Source organism: Pelophylax lessonae (genome assembly GCF_965119305.1).
Source record: "Pelophylax lessonae genome assembly, chromosome: 3".
Lineage (NCBI taxonomy): Eukaryota > Metazoa > Chordata > Amphibia > Anura > Ranidae > Pelophylax > Pelophylax lessonae.
Window position 1 is genome coordinate 181865452 of NC_138770.1, and position 26891 is coordinate 181892342.

The 26891-nt window shown below is 44.1% G+C and overlaps 1 protein-coding gene across 1 annotated transcript in view; it reads right to left on the reverse strand.

The window, feature by feature from the left end:
* The window catches only part of RBP1 (retinol binding protein 1), a 51958-nt gene extending 26705 nt beyond the window's left edge, over window positions 1–25253 (reverse strand). Inside the window, exons 1-2 of the mRNA XM_082251871.1 lie at window positions 25034–25253; window positions 19399–19577 (exon numbers count right to left, since the gene is read on the reverse strand). Coding sequence (XP_082107997.1) covers window positions 19399–19577; window positions 25034–25106 — 252 coding nt within the window. The 5' untranslated portion in view covers window positions 25107–25253. The remainder of the gene's footprint in view (window positions 1–19398; window positions 19578–25033) is intronic.
* Between the last annotated feature and the right edge of the window lie 1638 nt (window positions 25254–26891).

Genomic DNA, 26891 nt, shown 5'->3' on the forward strand with positions numbered 1-26891 from the left:
TTAAGATATCACTGGAAAATATATTTCCAATGAAGAGTTTCAATTAAATATTAAAAGGTTTACTATGAAATAACAGTTTGCTAAAGATTTACATATTTGCATTCATAGAGATACGGCAGGTCTAGGTTTCTTGCAAGGGAAGGGAATGTAATTTATTTTCAAAGTTTTTTTTTTTTTTTATTAAATGTACACCTGAAAAGGTTTATATTGTTTAAAACAGAGGAGTGCCACCCAGTGGTCAAATTACCATCAAAAGGAAACTATAATAGTCATCTGCTTTTTTTATTTATTTAAATAATCATCATCAAGGCAAAAGGTTAATGTTTGAAACGCAAGGCAAAGCGCGCATTTTCTGTATGGTTTGCAATGCGTTTGGAAGCACACAGCTGTAAATGGAGCTTTATTGTTCTCCTGTAAACATACCAACTTCACTTTCAGTTCCCCATTCACACTTATCGTAATGGGTGCGCACGTTTTTACCGTGACATGCACAGGGCAGCCTGTTGATTTCAATGGGCTGCCCTACATGTGGCAAAGTCACTCATGGGGCATTTTGGCATGTTTACTGTGCGCTTTTTGCTTGTTTTTGCACGTGCCAAAATGTAGGTTTGCCTCTGTGTTTGGTGGGCCGGTAATGGCACCGAAAGCACATCTAGTAAATTTTAGGCGTATAAGAGTAGCCATACACTGTACAATCTCTGTATGATCTCCTTTAGATTTACCAAAACTATATATTAGGAGGACACAGCATCTATCCAATCACTCTGTATCCAATCAGGCAGGCCCTTTCATTACATTGTACAATCTCCTTTAGATTTACCATTTAACAATCAGTTGTATAATGTATGGTGAGCCTACAGAACCCAGGATGTACTTCTGGTTTTTAATATTACAGCTCTATCCACATAGGCTGTCTGATCGCTCAGCTCCAGCACACTCTGCCAAGTGAACCATCTATGGCTGTGCATTTAGTGAGAAAGGTATTCACTGATTGCATTAGAAAAACATGCACCTGATGAGGTGGGTGGTAGTGATCTGCTGGAAGGGAGGAGGGAAGATGCAGGGTGTGTCCTAATTAGGTCAGCTGACAAACCCCTTCCTGTGTCACATCCCAAGGTCTGTCCAGGAAGTAATGGAGAAATAAAAAAGGAGTATTTTTTTTTTTTTTTTTTTTTTTACAGCCAGCTGGACACTGAGGTATGGGGTGTGTAAGATAAAAGATTTCTGCAAAAGAAGTACATTAATTGTATTTTGGTACATAGGGGAGCTGGAATTTAGAACAAAAGGTGAACTTATCCTTTAAAACTCACTTCAGTGGACAATATTCCTTTTAGGATGTTGATTTATAGTTTTTTTTTTTCTTCTGAAAACCTACCAATCCATGGGTCATAGCATATGCATGTTGCATCAAGGGAAGCAAGTTCATTCTGTCCAGCAACTATAAAGAATTACATACAGTACTTACTAGTGGGCATGAGCTTCAGGTTATACATGACCTTTCCAAATCCAGTATGTCCTCATTTCGACAAAGGGCAACCAAAATGGCCATATACAGTCTGCCATATAGCAGCGGTAACACTACCACTACCTAATAACCATATTTGTGCAGGGATGTATCCCAGGATCCCTAGCAAAGTTTACATTTCAGGAGCCCTGAGGATCGGTCATTTCCAAGAGGAATAGCAGCATTGTCGTCAGCAGGTCATCATGATGGCGAGTCAACATGGATATACATAGCTGGCAGATGCGATTGGCTTTGTATTTACATCATGAGACTTTTTTTAAAAGAAGACTTTTCATGGCTTGTTTTATTTTTTGGGGTACAGCCATGTAAGGCACCTTGTCCCCATGTTGATGGGGACAAGGGCCTCATTCCCACATTGTGTTCACCAAAGAGTTAGGGGAAAAAAGGGGATATTAAACACCCTACATTAGAGATACACAACAACATACCACTTGCAGTCAGAAGCGGTATAAGTCAGAGAAAACTCCCCCGTGCCAGAAATTGTGAACTATCTTGGGATCCCAATTTGACAAATACATGGAATAACAAAGGTGCATGTGTGGGATTGACGTCATTGCAACTTGGCAATTCAAAAAGAGTCCGGGAAGACTGGGTGAAGCCGGAAGCCCAGAACACTGGCAGGGAACCCCAGAAGAGGAGGTTTAGGGCTGCTCTATACAAAACCATTGCACAGAAAAAGGGGAGTATAACATGTTTATTATTTTGATAAAAAATCAAATAAAAAAAAATTCCTTTAGTAACACTTTAAAATCATTAGTGTATTTTCAATGCAAAGCTGCATTAAAGGATGATCTTCCAGTTGAACAATATCCATGCCTTTTTTTTTTTAAGCTGTGAAAAAGAAAAAAATTACAAGAATCGACACTTATAGACTCCAATAGGGTTCAGTGCCATGTTCTGGGCTTACGGACCCCCTCACCATGTATATGTGAGAAACCTAGGTGACACGTATACACTGTCAACAATTCTGCAAGCCAGTGCCTCACACACACACACACACACACACACACACACACACACACACACACACAGATAGCCCACCAACTACTGTCATATAAACTGGTGGACTCTGAGGCCTTTAGAAAATTTGTGGCCAATGGAACACCACAATGGAAGGTCCCAGGAAGGAAATATTTCTTGCAGAAGGGCATCCTAGGGCTATATGGCCATGTTCAGCGGCAAGTGAATGTATCTCTGGCACACAATGTCGGTGCCAAGATACATCCGACCACAGACACGTGGTATAACAAACACGGGCAGGGAAGGTATATAAAAAAACCTTTACTGCCCACTGGGTGAACCTTCTGACGGCCGTCAAGCATGTAACCCGTGGCACCCGTGTAGATTTGGTTTTACCGCCACGGATTGCATGCAGGCCTGCCTCTTCTTCTCCTCCTCCATCCTCCCTCTCCTCCTCGGGTGACACCTCCTTTTCCGTTGCTGCCATCTCTTTCGCTGCGCCACCTAAGATCCACCCAAGATCCCCAGAACCTATTCGACATGCCAGGTGAGACGTTGCCATGCTGTGCTGCGTCTGTTGTGCCTGGAAGCCAAGAGCTACACTGGTCCTGCACTCCTTTCAGCTTTGCGTCCACAGGCAGATCAATGGCTAACACCGCTCAATTTGACAGTTGGTAAAGTGGTGTGCGACAACGGTGCCAATCTGCTGAGCGTGCTGAAACAGGGCAAAATTACACACGTGCCATGCATGGCACACGTCCTGAACTTGGTCGTGCAGCGATTCGTTGTCAAATACCCTGGGGTCCAGGTCGTCTTGTGGCAGGCCAGGAAAATCTCAGCCCATTTCAGGAGATCTTACACAGCCATGGCTCACCTTACTGACATTCAGCGGCGACACAACCTGCCCGTCAGATGTCTTTGTTGTGACTGCCCAACGCGATGGAACTCAACCTTGTATATGCTTGATAACTGCACGTTTCTGCTGGAGCAGCCTAATGACTACCTCTACGAACTCTGGGGCAGGACAGGTTCTGGGGAGCTTGGGTTTTTTTCACCGCGCCAGTGGCTGCTCATGCGTGACGCATGCAGACTTCTGAGTGAGAAGTGATGAATCCCTGGACTACTGGGAGGACAGGCTTGACCTCTGGCCAGAGCTTGCAGAATTTGCAATGAAACTGTTGGCTTTCCCCCTTGTCCAGTGTCCTCTCCGAAAGGACGTTCAGCGCAGCAGGGGGGATCGTGACCGATAAGCACACTCGCCTAGCTCACGACAGAGTTGACTACCTCAAATTTATAAAAATGAATGAGGCATGGAGGAATGAGGAGGAATTCAACACATGTGACCAGTAGACCATGTTTGTTTCAAATTCCTCATGATAGCCCACAAATATCCGCCACCACCCATAACAATTCATGGTCCCTGTCTTAGGTAAATACAGCGGCATAAAAGGCCTTATATGTCCGTTGAATGCCTAATTTTTGGGGCCTGTAATTGCCGGCACTTATTTATCCTGTGAATGCCTAATGTACCTCCAGCCACAGTATACCAAGTTCTTTGCTGTTAGGTGAATGCCTGTTGGCTAATTTTTGGGGCCTGTACTGGCCGACACTTACTTCTGTATCCTGTGTATGCCTAATGTACCTCCAGCAACAGAAAACCAAGTTCTTTGCTGTCAGGTGAACATATGTGGGCTAATTTTTGGGGCCTGTACTGGTCGACACTTACTTCTGTATCCTGTGTATGCCTAATGTACCTTCAGCCACAGAATACCAAGTTCTTTGCTGTCAGGTGAACGCATGTTGGCTAATTTTTGGGGCCTATACTGGCCGACACTTACTTATTTATCCTGTGAATGCCTAATTTTTCAGACTGGAATTTGAAAATCAATGGGTCTGTAAACGTTCCGCTAAATTGTGGAACGGATGCAGACCCATTTCACAGAGGTGTGAATGGACCCTATATGTATTTGACATGTATTTACCGGCTGCTGTCAGTTCTGGCTGATTTAGAAGATTTTTTTTTATGGCAACTTTTCCAATAGCAATACTTCTGGTATGTCAGTGTCCCGGTTGTGGGACTATGTGTGCACAGCTAGTAAGTATTTTGTGGCTGCAAATATGACCTGGAGGTTTTTAATGTTCGCCTGCCATTAAAGTAAATGGGGTCTGCCGCGAACTTGCGATTTGCGAACATTTGAGAAAGTTTCATCCGTCAACGGATGGATGAAAAACAGACAAACGGACCGTATGTGGGAAAGGGGCCTTAAAGAAATCAGGCACACTTTCCACTGTGTAGACTCCAGGCAGATCTGTGACCCCCGTCATTGTATTGCAGCAAAAGGTGTCCCTACATAGAAATCGCTTCAGCAGCCCTCAAACTCCAATCGCAACACAGTTCAGACCAAGGAAAATTTAAAACCCAGAGGAAAGGAAAAGCTTCATAGTGCAGTATCATTAAAACACATTTATTAAATGGTTTTTGCACTTACAGTGTATGAGAAGTAACAAGCGGTTGTACAGATTCACAAAGGGCGTCCACAGGCCATGTCAGCCTACCAGTGTGTATTGACGTCACTTCACCAATCCAGCTCCACCCAATGCGTTTTCCCGTTATAGGCTCCTTGTGGGAAACAAGGCTGAGCCTCATATTGCACAAATATATTACAGTTGATTACTGATTTTGGGTTATACTGCACAAGTATATCTGTATTCAGAGATTTATTTGTATTGGGTTAGCGTTTAAAGGGGCATGCGCTCCTTTTTTGTACACCCTTAACAATGACTATCCATATATTTGACATTTAATATTCCCCAGTGGCTTATCTGTTATAAAGATTGAAGGGAAAAAAAAAAAAAAAAAAAAAAAAAAAAAAAAAGTATACAATCAAACAGCACAGAAAAAAAAAAAAAGTATTCAGATGTCTGCATAACATGCTGTAAAATGTGTTTTACCCCGTCTTAACTGACAATAAGCCCCTATTCACATTGGAATGATTTGTCATGCGACTTGACAAGTCAAACTGTATGACAAGTCGCACCCTATTGCCGGCAATGGCAGTGTTCAAATCGATGCAACGCCAACTTTGCAGTGCCGCATCGATTTGAAAAATAGTACATGCACTACTTTTGCAGATTTCAAGTGCGACTTCAACAGAAATCTGTGCATGAAGCCGTACAGATGTCTTCAAAGTCGCACTGAGATGCGGCTTTGAAATTGTGCGATTTCAGGTGAAGTCACGTAATTTCAAAGCAGTCAGTCAATGTGAACGAGGGCTTAAGGTATGCTGGCAACATTTTCTGTATGATTACCTCTGATGCCATTCATTGGTTGCTACAGTGTGTGCTGAAGATATACTGAATAGCACCCTGATGCGCAAATACAGACAACACGCCCGCACTACCACATTACTGCATTGAGGGGGGGGGGGGGAGAGGAGGAGTTATGTACATTTTTCAGTCCATTGCCATTCATTGTCAGCCCATTCAAAATAATGGTGTTTATCACAAAACATTCATTTTGCAACAAACTGCACATGCCAGAGTTTAGGCTTTTCTACCATCACAGGTCCCATGGCACATAACCAAAACCCATTAAAAAGCAATGTTTTCCCATTTATTTCCTTGTTGCTCAAGTCTGAGAAAGTACCTAAGCAGGAAAAACACTGACACCAGGGTTTTAACTATTTCATAGATAAAATGACAGTTTCTATGTATGAGAGCCTTGGCATTGGAAGTACGATAGCTTGATTATCTGGCTTCTGTGTAAATGTTAAAATACAACAATACGTAAAGTGACATACACATTATGACACTTCACTTTACTGCGAATGCAGAATAAAAAAATAAGAAGAAGAAGAAAGAAGAAGAAAGAAGAAGAAAGAAAGAAGAAGACATACAATTTTTCAGGACAAGCTTTCGGGGTATGTCCCCCCATGTACTTGAGTACTGCTTGGATCTTGATGAAGGTGACATACCCTGAAAGCTTGTCCTGAAAAATTGTATGTTAGTGCAAATAAAAAAAGTATCACGGACAATACTCAATTGTCTCTGTCCCAAGTGCACTAATACGGCTACAATGACCTCAAGCAATTTCATTATACAAAGTCTAATATGCCTTGTGGGGTTGCCCAGCCAAGTTTGGTAAAGTGTGGGATATTTGGATTAAATCCATCCACACTAATGGCACCTAGTAAATACTCATATGGCCTAGCATCATATGCATTATAAAAATGGTACCACTATTTCCTACTTGCCTTTAAAGAGTTAAAGTCCCCCTCTAGTATATTATCCGAGCTCTAATTATCTCTTCTGGAGTCGGGGTTGGGGGAGTGGGAGACCACATATGGTATTGATGGTTAGATTTATCCATCCATCTAACCACCCGTGTGAAAGGAGCCTTCCTGTGCTCTATGTAAACCCCTTAAAAATTACTAAAAATAAAAATAATACCCACACCAAAAGATTTATTCATCCATCCCAATTCTAGTCGCCAATGCAACCTGGCGCCTGGGGTATTGATGGTTAGATTTATCCTTGTATATTGGTGGGATTAGCAATTGAAGATTTTTGTCATCTATTTTTGTTTCTTTGTTTTTATCGAGCCAGGGAATGCCCAGAGGCTCTGTTTTGTTAACCCTCTTAGCGCCGGTTCACACTACCGCGACGCTACTTCCCGGGGTGACCTCCGAGATTGTGGTGCGAGCAGCGCGCCGCGACCTCGGAGCGGCCGCCACGGACTTCATAACATTGAAGTCTATGGCGGTTGCCTCCTGGTCGCCCCAAAGAAGCTCTGGACCCTTTTTCTAGGTCGGAGCGACTTGTGTCGCTCCTATTAGAACGGGTCCGCAGCTTCCCTATGGGAGGCGACCAGGTCGCCTCACAGGTCGCCCTAGTGTGAACCGAGGCTTACTATTGAAAACAATAAAAAGAATTAAAAATAAGTATATAAAAATAATAAATACACACACACACACACACACACACACACACACACACACACACACACATACATACATATATATAATGATATAAAACAGTTCTTCCTGTGGCATATAACCCCTGTGCTTTGCTTTGTCCCTCTGCTCCCCCCTGAACATTAATCATTGGAGTTACAAGGACAGCATGACATCTATGGAAAGAGATAACACGAACGAAGGTGAATAAACTGCAGAGGAAACGAGTGTTTACACTGACCATTGGGTGGCGTCTAGCTGATTTCATCCAGATGTTCTTGTATATGCAAGTGTAATTCAAAGCTGTGTATTCTCTTCTGAAATGACCACTAGGCCTACAACTAGCACAGACATCATACCACTATTTTCTGGAAGAACAGATAAGTCCTCTCCAGATAATGACCCTGAATGATTTCCTCTCAAAAGTAAATTGGTTGAGCTATAAAAATCTAAAATGTTTCCATTATATCAGAACATCTATTTATAACACAGCAAGGAAAAACAGAATTGGATGGTGAATGTAGTATACAAAACATTAAATGGAAGTAGTCCTCCTCCAAAAAAAGCAAAGACTACTGTGAAATGCAGTGGTAGTCAACGCATGGGATACAGGTGGACTTAAGTGTGGCCCCTACATCACCAAAGGGCCACATTTACTGTACTGAAGGAGAAGGATTTCAAAGAGAAAGGCGACAAGCAGCATGAGGTTGTTGGAGACTGAGGACATGCTTCAAGAGCAGTGGTCTCCAAGCATTTCTCTGCTAATCCCTGCTGAGCAGGTGGATGACAGGTCTTGTCCGCTCAGCTATGTAGAGCGAACATGGACCCAGTCCCGCTCTCCTCTATGGGGCAGTCTGATATAAATGGACTGCCTGTGCATTTCAATCTGATTCAATCTGTCGGACGGATGGAAATAGGACCACCCTCCGTCTGTTTTTGGCTGACAGGATTGGACGGCGGCTGTTGTCAGTGGACATTCGCCACTCCATAGAGGAGACTTGAGGGTGCTGACCTGATCAGACAGCCCGTGTGAAAGTGGACTTTGGCTGTGTGGCATGACAGGGAGAGAATAAAAAAATGAATTTTAATAGGAAAAAAAATAAAATAAAAAAAACTGTTTCTATCTCAACTGCTTGTTGCAGCCCCGGCCACCACAAGAGGGTGTCAGTACCCCAATGGAAGCGCCTCCCTACAGCAGGCCACAAAGCTGCAGCCTCAATTACCGGCCAGCGTGGCATCTTAGTCCATGCATCTGCGAGCGGGGGCCACAATGTAGCCCAGGCGCCAGGCCGCTAATTCTAGTCGCCAATGCGACCTGCCACCTGGGGTTTATCGAGCCCTGCTTTAATGCATTGTTATATTGGCACTTTATGCAATTTTACATTTTAAATGGTTGTTAATCTGCGTTTCCTCATTTGAGATGTTTTAACAATTGTCTGAATAAACTTCAAATTTTTTACTTTTATATTATTGTATTTTCTTTTCCATTTCCTTCTAATTTTTCCTAATAACCTCTGGTTATCGTATAGTCCTAATTCCCTCTTGTATCCCTCTGTGAGTTTTTGTATGCGTGGCTAAAGCTCCAGCCCTTACTGGTATTATCAAAGCTCATCAACCTGCTTCCTACACATTCCTACTGGCCAATGAGGAAACCCATCATAATAATTAGGTCAATACTATAGGAATGTGTAGGCCATGGAAGGGAGTTGACAAATTTCGACACTACCAGCAAGTGCCAGAGGTTTGCCTGAACAGAACATCCTGGGATCTTGAGCTAGTAATAGGGACTTCAGGTTACTGCAAGTATGTGCACATGCTTCCTGGTGCCTGCACTCTATACCTGAGTAAGTTTTTGGTTTCTTATAAATCCGGTGTGTTAGGCATTCACTTACAGCATGTAAAGTTGGCATTACCCCACAAGCCATGTTGATGAGAATTATTTGCATACATTTTAAAGAAAGTGTCTAATGTCTTACTATGTGTACATTAAGCGCTAAAACAGTAAACCATGGTTGTACTCTTTAGGTGCAATGCAAAACTCCAGAGCACTCCCTTCCATCACAGATCTCACGGCAATGCCATACTGCATCACATGACAATGGCCAATCAAGAAAAGCAAATCCTTACTATCCTTAATACTATCTTGTCGGCCAGGCAGGGTCTACTATGCTTCTCTTTAATTGCTGCTAGAACTATGGTTTCCAGACATTGGAGATCCATTACCCCCCCCCCCCCCGATTACAGAATAGTTTACTGAACTCTCTTTCATACAGCATTTTGGAAGAACGGATCTCATATTATTATTACAACAAATACTCCTCCTATCTAGATACATGGTCTTCTGTTTGGATAGTCTTTTTTGAATTACCCCCAATTTGAATCCAAATTCGCATAGTCATAGACAGGTGACATATGGATTTCAGGGTACCCAAACTTTTCTACCCTTTTTTTCTCCTTTTCTTAACGTGCCCTCGCCCGCTTTTACCTTTCACCTTCTTCTCAATCATCTGCACAGCGGAGCCATTATAAATGCAAATACCCTTCGGACGCTGACTGAAATCTCATACTAAAGCTATACACACACTTAGACTCACAAGAGGATCTCTATCACTAACCAACGTTAAATACAGGTTACCATTACATATTCCATTCACCGGGACTCAATTTCATCTCTTCTCTTCTTTGCCTATCCAGACTGTATGTAACAGTCTGATGTTAATGAATTATTGAAATCAGAAAACAAAACAGAGGGCTTACCAGTCTAGTGTACTATCCTTAAAACTTATTTTCTGGTTAAAGAAGGTAGTAAGTAGTATACTCCCAAAGCAACAGGTATTTCGAAGATTGTCATAATACAACAAATGTCTTCAACAAACTTGGCTCTGAGGAAGAAGGAAGTCTTTCCAAACGCATTTTATCTGGTTGGATTCTTACTGTCCTACGAGCGGAGATGTGATGTATCAAGGACTCAAGAACATTTGTTTTAGTAGGACAAGGTTTGATATACTGTACCTGTTGGTTTGTGGGTATACTACTTACTACCTTCTTTAAGCATAAAATACATGTTTTAAGGATAATGCACTAGCCTGGTGCACCCTCGGTTTTATTTTATGGTTTCAGTGTATCCAGGCTCCCCCAGTCTCGGGAGGACAGCAAGGCATGGCATTTCCATAAAAACCAGGAAGGAAATCTAGGCAACTGCCACCTCTGGGTTCTACTCTTGAGCACAGGAGATTTTTAACTTGTTTGTTGTATTTTTAATGGATTATTGTTGGACAGGATTTGACTTCTACGTCAAAATTTTTTATTATGCTGTACTTATTTGAAATTTTGTACTGAATAAAACATTATTCTATAAAAAGAAAAGCAAAATTATAGCAGTTAATGACTTCTTCTTTACAAGTTAAACTGTTACTTTAAGCATTCTAGTGTTAGTTCTTAAAATACTTATGCCCATTCTTTATCTGTAGAAGGTGTGTTTCATGTAGCCCACAACATAAGCATGAATACGGTGGAGAACCCATTGTAGAAGTCAGGGAAATTTGCTGTTCTTCACAGACCTCCATTACTAGGCTATATATGCTATAGGATGAGTGATGCATTAGCTGGAAATATCAGGTTATATACTGAGCTGACCCAGCCAGCATCCACTACCCCATCCCAAACAGAGCAGCCTCCTCTTCTGACTCTAACTACAGAAATGAAGACAGAACGAGTCTCTCTGTAATATCTTGCTTTGCATAGGACTCAGGGGTTGGGAGCAATATCTATTGGAGTGCGGCAGATCTGAACAATCCCTTCATTGGTTTTCACTCACCCAACAAATTAAAGTCAAAATACTAACTACATCACTAGCCTTGTCTCAAAATACCAACCTAATCATTCTCTTCATTCCTCTCCAGACCTCCTGCTCTCTAGATCCCATGTCACCTCCTCCCATGCTCGCTTCCAGGACTTCTCCAAAGCCTCTCCCACCCTCTGGAATGCCCTACTATTACCTTTTGTGTCTCTCGACCCTCCCTATTAGATTGTAAGGTTTAACGAGCAGGGCCCTCCAATTGCTACTATATTAAACTGTATTGTAATTGTACTGTCTGCCCTTATGTTGTAAAGCACTGCGTAAACTGTTGGCGCTATATAAATCCTTAATAATAATAATAATAATAATGATGAATTACTGTATCGCTTAAGTATTTATTTTATATGTGTTCTATGATGGGTTGATGGAAATACGGAGTTGTAAATAAAACAACAATACATTTTTATATTGTTAAAGTGCAAAGTTTTATTACAAAAACAAAAAAAAAACAAAACTGTGTTTCTCTTACGTCCTCCGACAGTCGCCGCCTCTTCATATTCGTCACATATGGGGTATTAGACTTTGCTCCGAAGGAGTAGCTAGGCAACAGAATATGTTAACAATAAAGCTTTAACATATCCCACCCTCAAGGGGTGGTCCCCTCAGTCAATACCCTCCTACTTCCTGCAACCATATCTCAGTTTTAATGTCTAGCTTGTCAGGAGTGGCTGGCTCTCTCTGTGCTGGGACTTTCTGTCCCAGACTCTTTCTTCTTTTTAATATTTTGTTTGAGTTTTTCTCTCTACCTTTATTTAGCTGTTATTTTGTCAGCGTTAGTTAGTTCTTCGGACGAAGAGGATCATGCGGACTGGGTCTCGGGCTGATCCCCCTGGTCGCAGGTCGTGGGTCAGTGGCTTCCCAGTCTGCCATCGAGCGTTCAGCCAGGTAACGCTCCTGGCACAGTGAACGACCCATCCCTGTTCGGTGCAGGGATGATTGGTGAGGTGGCTACCTCACTGGACGCTGTGCGGTTTCTTAACCCCCATTTTGTGCGTCTTGAATTGCGACTCTCCCTGCCTCATGTGCAGCGGCTTGTTCGCCTGTGCGGGTCCCCCACGCCATGTGAGGTAAGTGTATCTATGTGGGGACCTGTCTGTCTGGGGGGGTGTCAGTCTGGGACTGTGTAACCTGCCTCTATTCACACTGCTTGTCTCCCTATCTCTCGGCTGCATGCTGTGGGCTGCAAGGGGGGGGGGGGGAGCTGTATGACATTGTGTGTGTCAGACTGGTCAGTGTGAGAAGCTGTGTGCTGTGGGGCATGTTTTTTTGGCATGTTTGGGCACTATACGGCGATCGCTGCGGCGATCTGACATGTATTCTGATATTGGAATGTAATGTGTGTTTTAATGCACTGTGGAGCGGCGGTTTCGGCGCCAAACGACGCCATTTTGCCTACACCCGCTCCGGCCGCATGGTTTACATGCATGGCGGCCATTTTCTTTAGCCTCCATAGGCTTACATAGAAGCGCCCTGGCAGCATCACTTCCTCTTTCCTGGAACACCGATCGAGGCAGCAGCAGCGGCGAGGGTCTCCTCAGGTTTTATCCTTCTGTTCTTGCTATCCATTGCCTGTGTTCAGTTTGCATATTCCCTGTGGGGGTCTCATTGTGCTTGAGTGTGGTGCGGTGGGCTGCGCTTGCCGCGCTTGCTTAAAAGGGCAGTTAACCCTTGGTTGTCTGGCATTACAGGGGCAATGGATTCTCAGGAGGGCAAATTTCCTACAGTATTGGTGGAAAGCCAGGGGGACCGCTGTTTCCCCCCCAGGGGGGGATTTAGCCACTATTGTGGCTGGCCTTGCTGCTCAGGTGCAAATGCTGCTGGCTGCTCAATCTACTAAAAGGCCCAGAGTTGCTCTTTCCTCTGATTCTGAGGGTGAAGGTGATGGGGCTGTTCTGGCAGGGGCCTCCTTATCGGGGTCCCGCTCCTCTCTTGATCTAGTGGGGTCTGAGGTGGAGGCTGAAGTTGAGGGGGTTGATAATTCTCCCCCTGGCTCGCCTGAAGAGCTTGCAATCATGGATGAGTTGATTGCTTCCATTAAGCAAACGCTGCGTTTGCAGGACGAAGTGTGTCCCCCCGCTGCCTTGGCGGCTTATGGGACGCAGAGGAAACGCAGGACGCCGCAGGTTTTTCCCTGCAATGCTGATTTTCAGCGCGCTGTTAAGGATCAATGGCGCGATCTGCGCAAGCCTTTTGCGGTACCGAGTAAATTCAAGCTGCGTTATCCTTTTTCGCCTGCCACTGATGAAAGGTGGTGTGTGCCTCCACCAGTGGATCATGCAATTGCGGTTTTGAACAAAGCCACTGCGATTCCTGCAGAGGGTTCCCCTGTTTTCCGTGATGCCACGGATAGGAGATTGGAGTCTCTTGCCCGTCATACTTATTCTGTTACGGGTTCTATGCTTAAGGCTCTGTTTGCTTCTCTCATGGCGGCCCAGGCGATCGCAAGTTGGACGCAGATGCTTAGGCGCGTCCTAGTGGCCGACTCGGCCTCGCCGGCGACCCTGGATATGGTGGATCAGATCCACCAGGGTGTCATGTATCTGTGTGATGCGGACCTGGACCTGATTCCGTTGGCTGCACGTGTGCACAGCGTGGCGGTGTTGTCTCGCCGCCTGGTCTGGTTGAAATGTTGGTCGGTGGACCAATCTTCACGTAAGACCTTAGCCAATCTGCCTTATGATGGGTCTCGCCTTTTTGGGGAGTCCTTGGATGTGTTGATTAAGGGGATCACCGGGGGTAAGAGCACTCTCTTGCCCCATTTCCCCAAGGCTAAGGGGGCTTCTGGGAAGAAGCATGCTAATTTTCGGCCCCCTCAGGGGTCCTTTCGTGCCTTTCGGCCGCACTACAAGGGCAAACCGTTCAAAGGTCAAGGCTCTCAGAAGAAGCCCTGGTCTGGTAAACAGAAGTCCGGCCAATCCGGACCTGCAGCCCATAACAGTTCGGCCTGAAGGGGCGCCCTCACCCAGTTTTGGGGTGGGGGGACGCTTGCTCGGTTTTCTTCAGCCCTGGTTGGCCTGTGTGCGGGACAGATGGGTTCTGGAAATCGTTCGATCTGGTTACAAGATCGAGTTTCTCTCTCGGCCGGAGAGCAGATTTTTTCCCCTCAAATCTTCAACTGTCTCCAGAGCGCTTGCGGGACCTGCACCTGGCGGTGCGGGACCTGAGGGCTCAGGGAGTGGTGGTTCCGGTGCCTCATCGGGACAGGTTTCGGGGGTTTTTATTCCAATCTGTTCACCGTGCCCAGAAAGGATTGCAAAGTTCGTCCGATTCTGGACTTGAAGGCTCTGAACCGCTCTGTGCGGGTTCGCAAGTTCCGCATGGAATCCCTGCGGTCGGTGGTGGCTGCCCTGGCTCCGGGGGAATTCATGGCCTCCATCGATTTGAAGGATGCGTACCTTCACATCCCCATATTCGAGGGTCATCAGAGGTACCTTCGATTTGCCATTGCGGAGGATCACTACCAGTTCGTGGCGTTGCCCTTTGGTCTCGCCTCGGCTCCGCGGGTCTTCACCAAGGTGCTTGCACCGGTTCTGGCATTATTAAGGGCCCAGGGCGTTTCTGTCCTGGGGTATCTGGACGACATTCTGGTTCGGTCTGCGACCAGCCAGGGTCTGGAGGAGGACCTGTCTGTCACGATGCAAACTCTACAGGAGTTTGGTTGGACGATAAATTTTCCAAAGTCGACACTGAGTCCGTCGGTTCGTCTCCCCTATCTGGGAATGATACTGGACTCGGTGCAGGCGAAGGTCTTCCTGCCGGAAGACAAACTCAGGACTCTCCGGGAGGAAGTCAGGTCCCTCAGGGACGTTCCGAACTCGTCTCTGCGGACGTGTATGAGATGTCTGGGATTGATGGTCTCGGCCTTCGAGGCGATTCCTTTCGCACAGTTTCACACGCGGGGTCTCCAAGCGGAGATCCTGTCCAGGTGGGACGGGCGACCTCAATCTCTGGATCTTCAGATCTCGTTGAGTCTTCGCACCAGGGAAAACCTTCTGTGGTGGCTCCAGTCCCCGTTGGTGTCCGGGGGCAAGTCGTTTCGTCCGATCTCGTGGACGGTAATCACCACGGATGCCAGCCTGTCGGGCTGGGGTGGAGTTCTGGGCGTTCTGTCCGCTCAGGGGACTTGGTCGGAGGGGGAGTCTTCCCTTCCGATCAACATTCTGGAATTGCGTGCGATAAGTCTCTGTCTTCATCGCTGGACGGACCGGCTGCAGGGTTGCCCGGTTCGGGTGCAGACGGACAATGCCACGGCGGTGGCCTACATCAACCACCAAGGGGGCACCAAGAGTGCCCGAGCGGCTCGAGAAGTGGCCGACATTCTGTCTTGGGCCGAGACTCATGTCCCGGCGATAACGGCGGTTCACATTCCGGGAGTGGAGAACTGGCAGGCGGACTATCTGAGTCGCCAGACCCTGGATCAGGGGGAATGGTCTCTCCATCCGGCTGTCTTCCAGACGTTGTGCGCGAAGTGGGGTCTTCCAGATGTGGACCTGTTCGCGTCTCGCCTCAACAACAAGGTGAAGAGGTTCGTGGCAAGGACGCGCGACCCTCGGGCAGACGCGTCGGACGCGTTAGTGGCCCCGTGGCATCAGTACAGGCTGATGTACGCGTTTCCACCGATTCAGTTGCTGTCCAGGTTCCTTCGCAGGTTACACTCGGAACGCAGCCCGGTGATTCTTGTGGCACCGGACTGGCCTCGCCGGTCCTGGTACGCAGACCTCGTGAATCTGGCGGTCGACGCCCCGTGGCGTCTGCCTCTTCGAGACGGTCTACTGTCTCAAGGACCGATATACCATCCTGCTTTACAGTCGCTGGCTTTGACGGCCTGGCTGTTGAGACCGAGGTCCTGAAGGAGAGGGGTCTCTCTCCGGAGGTCGTCCATACCTTAACAATGCGAGGAAATCTTCCTCGGGGAAGGTTTATTACCGTACTTGGAAGGCCTATTTTGCCTGGTGTGAGTCCAGGGGGTTTTCACCCCGCACGTACTCGGTGTCCCGTGTGCTGTCTTTCCTTCAAACGGGTGTTGATCAGCGTTTGGCGCTGGCTACGATAAAGGGTCAGGTGTCTGCTCTGGCCGTTCTGTTTCAACGTCCCGTGGCTTCCAACCCATTGGTTGGCACCTTTATTCAGGGTGTGCGGCATCTGGTTCCCCCGAGGCGGGATCCTCTGCCCCCTTGGGACTTGAATCTCGTTCTATCTGTGTTACAACGTGCTCCTTTTGAACAGATCAGGGAGATCTCGTTGTCTATGTTGTCCAAAAAAGGTCGCCTTTTTGGTGGCGATCACTTCGGCTCGCAGGGTGTCGGAGCTGGCGGCTTTGTCCTGCAAGTCTCCGTACCTGGTTATTCATTTGGATAAGGTGGTCTTGCGACCTAATCCTTCTTTTCTTCCGAAACGAGTTTCGGACTTCCATCTTAATGAGGATATTGTCTTGCCTTCGTTGTGCACGAAGCCTAAACATCCGAAGGAGGTGAGATTGCACTCTCTGGATGTTGTTCGGGCGATAAGGGTTTACCTTAAGTCGACTGAGTCTTTTCGAAAGACGGACTCCTTGTTTGTTCTTCCAGAGGGTCCTCGGAAGGGCATGGCGGCTTCGGCCTCTACCATCGCCAAATGGATCAGGCAGACCATTGAACAGGCCTATGCCTTGCAGGGGAAGGTTCCCCCTGTGCCTGTGAAGGCGCACTCGACTAGATCTCTGAGTACGTCTTGGGCCTGTCGTCATGGGGCTTCTGTAGCCCAGGTGTGTAAGGCGGCAAATTGGTCGACCGTGCACACTTTCACAAAATTCTACAAAGTGGATGTTCAGGCATCGGCGGATGCTTCCTTTGGCCGCAAGGTTCTTAGTGCGGCTGTTCCCTAGGGTCCCTTGTTGGGGACTCCTGGCTGTTGGGATAAGTTTTGTATCCCCTGGTTTTTTGTCTTTTCCTGGGTTGTTGCTCCTGTTGAGCACTTGTTTTTTGCTGTTGCCCAGCTGGTTCCTTCCTTTGGTAAGGTTCCTTCTTTGATGCGGAGACTGCGTTGCCTTTCGGCGCGAATGCGTTTCCCACCCCTCATGTTTGCACTGCTTTGGGACGTCCCCATATGTGACGAATATGAAGAGGCGGCGACTGTCAGAGGACGTAAGAGAAAACTGAATTTTTGTAAAATCTTACCTGTAAAATTCCTTTCTCTGAGTCCTCCGACAGTCGCCGCCCCCGCCCCTCTTTTGGGGTTTGATTGTGTACTCTACTGCTATTCCACTAAAACTGAGATATGGTTGCAGGAAGTAGGAGGGTATTGACTGAGGGGACCACCCCTTGAGGGTGGGATATGTTAAAGCTTTATTGTTAACATATTCTGTTGCCTAGCTACTCCTTCGGAGCAAAGTCTAATACCCCATATGTGACGAATATGAAGAGGCGGCGACTGTTGGAGGACTCAGAGAAAGGAATTTTACAGGTAAGATTTTACAAAAATTCAGTTTTTCTGCATTAGGGCTCTTTCACACGGCCGCTCCGCTTGTCCGCAAATCATCCTATTTTTTTGCGGATGATTTGCGGACATAATGTAAGTCAATGGCATTGCGGATGTCAGCGGAATACCATCCGCTGACATCCGATTTTCTTCCTTTCAGTTCTGTTCCATTTTTTGGAATGGAACAGAACCCTATTTTTCCTCCGTGTAAAAAACGGAAAGGAAGGAAAATCGGATGTCAGCGGTGACATCCGCAATGCCCATAGACTTACATTATGTCCGCATATCATCCGCAAACGGATGGGATGATATGCGGACACACGGAGCGGATGACACAAGTGTCATCCGCTCCGTGAAAAAAAAAAAAGTCCCGCAGCGGATAAGAACAGCGGATCGGCCGTGTGAAAGAGCCCTTAGAGTGTTATTATCTGCCTGTATGCCCTGTACAGTGAGCCGCTCATGCGCAGCTCATTGTACAAATTTCAGCAATTTTGAGATGATTGAACTCCCGTGAGGTCCTCTAGGCTGGGCCAATGAAAAAAGCCTACGATCAGTACGCAGAGGGGAGATATAGAATATTACAGCGCTGGATAGAAGGCGAGTATAGTTTAGCTTTAAGTGTTTATGTAGAGAGGACACCTTTTAAATCCCATTTGCTGGAAAAGTTTTGAATATGCGGGCATAAGGTACAAATCGTTTAACCTTGATTTTTGTGCCAGCTTTTCATGGAATCCCTTGCAAAACTGCAGCTATTACAGCCAGTCTGCATATATAGTAGTTTCAATGCATTCTGTATATAAACAAGGGCAGGACAAATGGGTGCTTTTCACAGCCCGAGGACCACTACAGAGCCTAAATTTGAACAGATATGAGGTGCCATTCACATGGGCATTTTACTACATTGCAAAGCTCAGCAGCAGGATTCTACTCACTGCTCCTGCAGGGATTGACAGCTGAATGTGGATAGCAGCAGCCACCAAGACTGTACACTGTAATGACAGCAGCTGCAGGAATTCATGTCTTTTCACAAAGCCAGTGATCACAGCTGGGCGCAAACAAAATATGTCCAGCAGCAATCACCAGATACGATTGCTGGCTGTGTAAACAGGCACAAATAGCTGCGGCTGTCAACAGCCATTGCAGTGTATGGGCTCAGCGTCCACTGCCATTCACATACAGCTGTCAATCCCAGCAGCAGGAATTAGCAAATTCCTGCCGCTGGGATTCGCATCGCCTATGTAAATGGTGCCTAAACAAGTATAAAGAAGTGCACCAAATGTAATTTCCCCAATGACAAAAGGAAATGTCAGGATTATCAAAACTTCTTCAAAAACAAGGAGTAATTTCATAGAAAACTGAAATAAAATTTCATATAACTGAATGAACCTTTACCTTGGAAGCAGTTTGTACAGCAAGATTAGCATTCAGATTACATTGTCATGTACAACTGTCCAGGAAAACTGGTAGACATTATGTAGGGATGAAGGAACGAGAGCAATGACAGCTCTGCTGAAAGGGTGCTGAATACAGAACATCTCCTCCCAGCAGAGGTAGTAGAGGCTAACACCCCAAGGGAATGCAAAACTAATCTGCTCACTAAGGAACTCTTTGTTAAAGAAATGGGCTAATCTGGCCTTAATTCTTACCATGCATTTGCGATCATCTACTCCAGACAAATCCTCTTCAAACTCCTTTCCCACATCAAACTCCATGATGTAGTTCCTAAAAGTGCTCAATGTCTTAATCACCATGTGCTCCCCATTCTGAATGATATCTTTGTCCGGCTTCAATAGAGTGGCGATCTTCCTCAGAGCGACATTGACGTCTGTGTAGGGAAGAGAAGAAGAATTTTATTGTCTGTCAAGGGAAACCCTCATACCTGAGCAGCCACTAATCAGTAGTGGCCTGGCTTCTCAATTAAGGGCCTTTATCCAGCTTAAAGAACAAATATCAGCCATGTGTGTGTGCATACATTCAGGATCAACATTCCAATGGAATCACTCCACTTAATTCAATGTGTGGGGACTTAGAGGTGAAAGGAAAGAGGCTTTGGATCAGCAAGCTTTAAAGAATTATACAGATTTCACTGAATATGTATTATGTCACTGATATATAATTGGGAGGTTAAAATAAACCGATCATTCAAACTCACACCAATCATTATGGTGCATATTGCCAAATCATCTCGATGGCTTTAAAAAAAAAAAAAAAAGGACTGCTTTCTTTAATAAAAAAGCTTTCTATGGAATCCAAAGCCTGGACAGCTTGCATCACATGGAATGCAACTACTGGAGGCATTATGGGTGGTTCAATACATGCAGATGAGAGCCTTTACAGACAAGCATTGGGGTGGATTTACTAAAACTGGTGCACACATAATCTGGTATGGCTGTGCCAAGTAACCAATTAGCTTCTAGGTTTTTGCCCACGTACACATTGGTCTGATTTGACATACAATTTGACGTGTCAAATCGTATGTCAAAAACAAGCTGCCCTAGATCATGTATGAAGCATGTGCCAGATCTCCTATGGTGCACATACAAGAGCAGGTGAGATTTTCCTAAAAGGCACTGGTGACGCAGCCTACCCAGGGTGCACCTGCAAGGCCGAGCTACCTCACCTGTGCCTCAGGGAAATCGAGAAGCTGGGAAAAAAAAAAAAAACGTATGTTTTTTTAGGAATTATTTGTGTTTACAAGTGACTTTTATGACATTAATGGCTGGGCATGCACCACGAATTCTTCTTTTTGGGGGTAAAGATCTGATTTAAGAGTCCCCTTATCGAGGAAAATATGTTTTGTAATTGCAGAGCTCCCCTTGAGAAATGCTAACTGTCTGGCTTTGGTATTTTTTGTCCTGACTTTCTTTGCTTGTTCCCGTCAGAAAGTACTGAAGCCAAAGCAGTGGTGTTTTGTGCCGCCCTAGGCCTGACTAAACTTGGGCACCCCCTAATTTGAATATGACCCACCCTTTTCTGTAAAGGCCACGCTCCTTCCCGTTTATGACCCATCCTGTCATCTGTAAACCACAGACCACAACCACAGTCTATGAGTGCCCATCAGTGCAGCCTCATCAGTTCCCATAAGTTCAGCCTCATCAGTGCAGCCTCATTACTGCCCATCAGTGCGGCTTCATCAGTGCAGCCTCATCAGTGGCCAGCTTTTTTGCTGCCCCCCTGCAAAGTGCCGCCCTAGGCCTGGGCCTTGTCGGCCTAGGCCAAGATACAGCACTGAGCCAAAGACAGCCAGGTAACTAGTATTCTTAGAAGAAAGAAGGCCTGCAAGGACAACAGCCTATTTATTCATTTATTATGACATCATGTATGAATTGTGGATGAGAGAAGAGTTCCAACATGTACAAGAGGTGTGTAAATAATGAAGTAGTTACTACTTTGATGGCAAGATGTGCTCCAGCTAGATCTGTAGCTAAGCTCCCTGGAGAGATATAAAGCCATGGCTCATACAATGTGGAAAAGGAAAAACCTCACTGAGACAAAACAGATGGACTGATAGCATAATATACCCACTACTCCATGTCCATCTATGTGTTGGGGGAGGTTTAACCTTTCACTGCAAAATACCATCGTCATTTTTGACTTTCCACTGTGCACTTTGAAAACCTGCTTACAATTTAAAATCAGTCCAAACAGCAAGCATCCCCCTTCCTAAGGAATTACTAAGCTATTTTTAAGACATTAAAAATCTGTGCCCATTGCAAACAGATTCTTTTAATATCTTTCCAAAAAAAATAAAATATTAAACCTGAATAGTCACCACACTTTACGAAAAAACACTAGCTTTCCTCAATATATTTTTTTTAATATAAATAACCCCCTAATTATAATCAGTTTTTTATCCTCAATTTGAAATGTGTTTTATCAGATTTGATTCCTTCTTAAATTGTTCATGCATCTGTTTTTTTTTTTTTTAAAATCTTATCTTTTTAAAAAAAAAAAAAAATGCAAGGGAAAAATGGTGGAAAAAAATTTGTCCGGAAATGAACAACAGAGTGAAGTCTTAATGCCTCGTACACACGCAACGATTATCGGCCGACCGATCGTCCGACTTTTGTCCAGAGTGGTGTTTTGTTGGTTGGAATGTGCCTACACTGCACACGAATTTTCTTGGCCAACAAAAATCTACTTCAGAAGTGATATCATGTGTTGGTTTACTTTCCGTGTGTTTTTTCTTCTCTGAGCATGCCCAGTCTTGCTCATCAGATTTTTGTCTGCCGAAATCTGTACTGACTGACGGAAAATCGGCCGTTGTGTTGACGGCCAACAAAAATTTTATAGCCTGCACACCAGATTTTTTTCGGCCGAAAAGTCGGAGTCGGTTGTCAGAAGCATCATACTAACAAGCCGAAAATCGGCCGATCGGACGTTGGCCGAAAATTCACGGCCAATAATCGGTGCGTGTGTACGAGGCATAAGAGGCAAATCACATGTTTGGTAATACATGAACTAGGGAGTAGTGCCACTGAAACTGTACCTTGTATATGTACCTCAATGAACATCCATTCTTGTGTGGGGCATACAAAAAAAAAAAAAGTTCCTGTCCAATTTTCTGTGTGTTGTAGTACATTCAGAGCCCATTAAAAATGAATGTGCAGCCTTAATGTGTATGACAATGCCCCATATCTTCTTTTTTGAGTTAACTATCCAAAAAGGATCAAATAGGCGTATTTTGTTTAGAATATATTGACATCTTGATGTATTGATCAATACTAATTTCATGTGAACATGTTTCAGGTCCTTCTTGGTATTCATACTGGACAGTGATGCATTTTTAATAACTTCCTGTTTTTTTCAGTTTGTATAGAGGTAGATGTACAAACATTTACAGTAGGTATGGTTTTCATTTTGTAATTGTATGAGCATATTTGTATTTTAAGGTATAGAAGTACTATCGATTGGTCCTATTGAGAGATATATATATATATATATATATATATATATTTAAAAAAAAAAAAAAAGGGTTTGAATCTATGATCTCATTTTATATATATATATATATATTTTTTTTTTCCTCAGCGTGTGATTATACAGCTATATCATTTTTTTACTGCATACAGATGTTTATGGGCCTTGGTTGTAAGGTCATAGATTTTGGGTTGGTATAAACAAAGACAATTCTACTGTGCATGCATGCCACACACTAATATAGATCCCAAGTTTCATAAACCTGTCTGTGCTATATTGATCGCCTAAAATATGTAGCAGTCTGGAACACTGAGACTGTCACTACTCTCGGGGCATAAAGAGACATTATACTGATATATTGAATGGAGCGTGCAAGAGGTTGTGAAGCAGTGAAGTCATTACACAGCTGCTAAGTGCCTTTGTTTGATGGTCCCCTTTGATGCAATATTCCTCTAAAATTTCCCAAGGGCACACGTTTATTAGACAGGTTACCAGAATTAGCTTTTTACAGACTGGAATTGAACAAATTTGTACTCTGAAGAAATAAAATATTGTAAAAGTGGCATCTAACAGACACAAAAAAATACAAGGGTGTGTATTGTTCATTTATGAGAAAATTGGTACATCTCTAGTGGAAGAAATGACATTCTTGGATTGTCCTGTAAAGTAGGGGACAGTTTATTACCACGCAAGAATTAATAAAGTTCTCCATCTTTTCTCCAGAAACCACCCATTTATTAATCACTAGACTTTGTAGGTGACAATGAGAGTTACGTTCAGAAGAGTGTCATATGCAGGAATGGGTTGGGTCGCCCATAATGCACTATTAAGGGACGTTGAATGAAGAGAAGGCCATCCAGTCCAACTATGTTTTTTCAAATTATTATAGTCTATTCTTGTAGGGCAAACATAGCACATATTTTCATCTATGAGTTATTTTAGTCATATCTACAGGTGCCCATAGATATCAAACAGGCATGTACAATTGGATTGTTGACCGCCCTTCTTGTATGGCAGACTTATAACCTAATTACATCTATGATTAGAGTTATTTTAGTCTTATGTCCAGGTGCCCATAGACATCCGATGGCAATCAAACATGCATGTATATGAATGTACAACCTGACTTTTGACCAATCTTTACATTTACACAGATTCAGATTACCAATAGTGCAATGTTCTGTCAAAGTTAAGAAAAGGGGGGCAGCATAAGGCCGTCCCCAAAATGAGCTTATCCTAGGGAAAACAATAGCAATCTGCCAGGGAAATCCATTGGTTCTTCCAGCAATGGCTCATGCCCAGAGAATGTCTGCCTCAAGTCATAGCACAATAACCATAGACAAAAACATTCGAAGATCTGACCACAACCAAGTGAATTGGGTGGCATATTTGCAGGAGCCTAAATGTACCTATAAAAATGCCTGCCCTTACCTGTAATCCCAGCACGTTCAGTGGACAGTAAAGTCGGATACACATTATACAATTTTTGTTGTTCAATTTACTTTAGATTTATCTTCAACTATGTATTGCAAAGGCCTACCACCCGATTGCATACAATGTGAAACTGTTTAGGTTTGACCGCATATTATATGGTTTTGGAAAATCTGAAGGAGAGTTGTACTAGAAAATTGTATAGTGTGTAGCCAGCGTTAGTGTGTAGCCAGCGTTAGTGTGTAGCCAGCGTTAGTGTGTAGGACAGGAAAATGACAACAAAAGCTTCAGTGTATACAACGTATCGCCTTTGTTCACTGCACAAAAGACTGATGAGCTTTATTTTATTAACAGAAAAAACAGGTTTATAAATCCTGATCTAGCCCAGGCACACATATAGGTATGTATAACCAATGCATGCCCAAAACACACATATAAGCATTTACAATGCAAGTATGCATGCCTATAAAAACCCATAAGAAATAAATGTGTATTTATGATCTTTAGATACTTAGCTTATATTTTCATATGCAGCAGCTGTGACCCTGCTTATAAATTCATACAATGAAAATATCTCATAGCTTTCCTGACAATGGAGGCTCATACAGATGTTGATTGTTCTGCAGTAAAGGCAGGCCAAAAAAAAAAAAAAGGCACACAAAGTGCTGCCAAAACCTGTGTGATTATCCTGCAAGAGTGAGGCAGAAACATGAGACCAGTGGAAGAAATAGCAGCTCCAATTTATGATTAAGAAAAGAAATCTCAGACGGTGTATACTCCGTACATTAAATATAAGAATATTTAATAGTCTATCCTGTGAAATGGTTAATGAGGCTGCATGCTGATCTACAGAAAGTCTAGCAAAAACCCCAAAGTGCATTCCAGGGAGTGGAAAATCTACCAAGGCACCTGACATCAATCCAGACTTACCCAGCGCCTTCAGATACTCCTCAAAATTCTCATTGCTCATCATTTTCCAGTACCCATTGAAGTCAGTTGACATGATTGCAGGTTTGGCGAGCACAAGTGAACTCCTTGTTGCTGAGGCTGGAGGAGTAGTGTGTGCTCTGGCTGTGACTGAGAGCTGTGCTATGCGAGCTCTTTACCCAGACCCTGCTGTTAAAGAGAGCCCCTCCTAATTCTATCACAATGCAAAAACTTACCTCCCTCCCACTGCCCATCTCTGACTCTGCACAGCTGCCTGTTCTTTGCTCACATTGTTACACTCAAGCTGGCATGTCAAATAAAAGTGAAACTGAGAGCCAAAACCAGTATCTTCATTTCCGGGATCACATTACTACTGTTCAAAAATGCCTGACCAACATCTCATATATATATATATATATGTATAATCTGTATCTATCAACATCTCATAAATATATATATATATATATATATATATATATATATATATATATATATATATATATATATATATATATATAGAGTTACAGTTACAACAGAGGGAAGTAAATTGGATTTCACCACTTGATGCTATTTATCCTAGAGGTTTGAATAAGGATTAGGATTTACACCTTTTTTGTAAATATTTGTTTAATATTTTGTTTCTTTTTTTTCAGATGTGTATACGGATATCCATTAACACTGTTGTATTGTTTGCCTCCTGAATATTAGCTGTAATATTAGTGTTGGTTCACACTGATCCGACCCGACTTCGGGCGACTAATGAAGTCACCCGTGCACCGAGACTTCGGCGCGGCTTGCAACGACTTCACATAATGGAAGTCAATGCAAGTCGCTCCGACTTTGCAAAAAAAAGGTGCAGGAACCTTTTTCTAAGGGCTCTTTCACACGGCCGCTCCGCTTGTCCGCAAATCATCCTATTTTTTTGCGGATGATTTGCGGACATAATGTAAGTCAATGGCACTGCGGATGTCAGCGGAATACCATCCGCTGACATCCGATTTTCTTCCTTTCAGTTCTGTTCCGTTTTTTGGAACGGAACAGAACCCTATTTTTCATCCGTTCAAAAAACGGAAAGGAAGGAAAATCGGATGTCAGCGGTGTCATCCGCTGACATCCGCAATGCCATAGACTTACATTATGTCCGCATATCATCCGCAAATGGATGGGATGATATGCGGGCATACGGAGCGGATGACACAAATGTCATCCGCTCCGTGAAAAAAAAAAAAGTCCTGCAGCGGCCAAAAGCAGCGGAGCGGCCGTCTGAAAGAGCCCTTAGTCGGAGCGACTTGAGTCGCTCCTATTAGAACAGTTCCTTTGCACAGCATTGGAAGCTACTTGTCAGGCGTCTTGGACCAAGTCGCCTGACAAGTCGGAACAGTGTGAACCGGCACTTATGGGCCATACACACTATAAGATTTTCTGAAGACTTTTTCCTTCAGATTTACCTTTCCTATGTAGTGCAAGGGCTTGCCAGATTGCATACAAATTGATTGTGTTTAGGTTTGACCTCATATTATCTGTTTTTGGTAAATCTAAAGGAAAAAGTCTTCAGAAAATCTTATAGTTTGTATGGCCCATTAGTCTCTATTTTTCTTTGAGTGAAGACCATCCAGGTGATGCTAATTTCAAGTTGATGAGAGAAGTTGCTATATAATGAATGTGATTAGAATCTGATTGTCATGCTTGCTATACCTGATGAAGGATCTTAAGGCCCCTTTCACAAATACCGTCCGTTTGTCTGTTTTTCATCCATCCGTTGACGGATGAAAAACGGACATCAATGCATCTCTATGTAAAAAAATGGATGACAACGGATCCGCTTCCATCAATGTCCGTTTTTTGGAATGGATGAATGCCC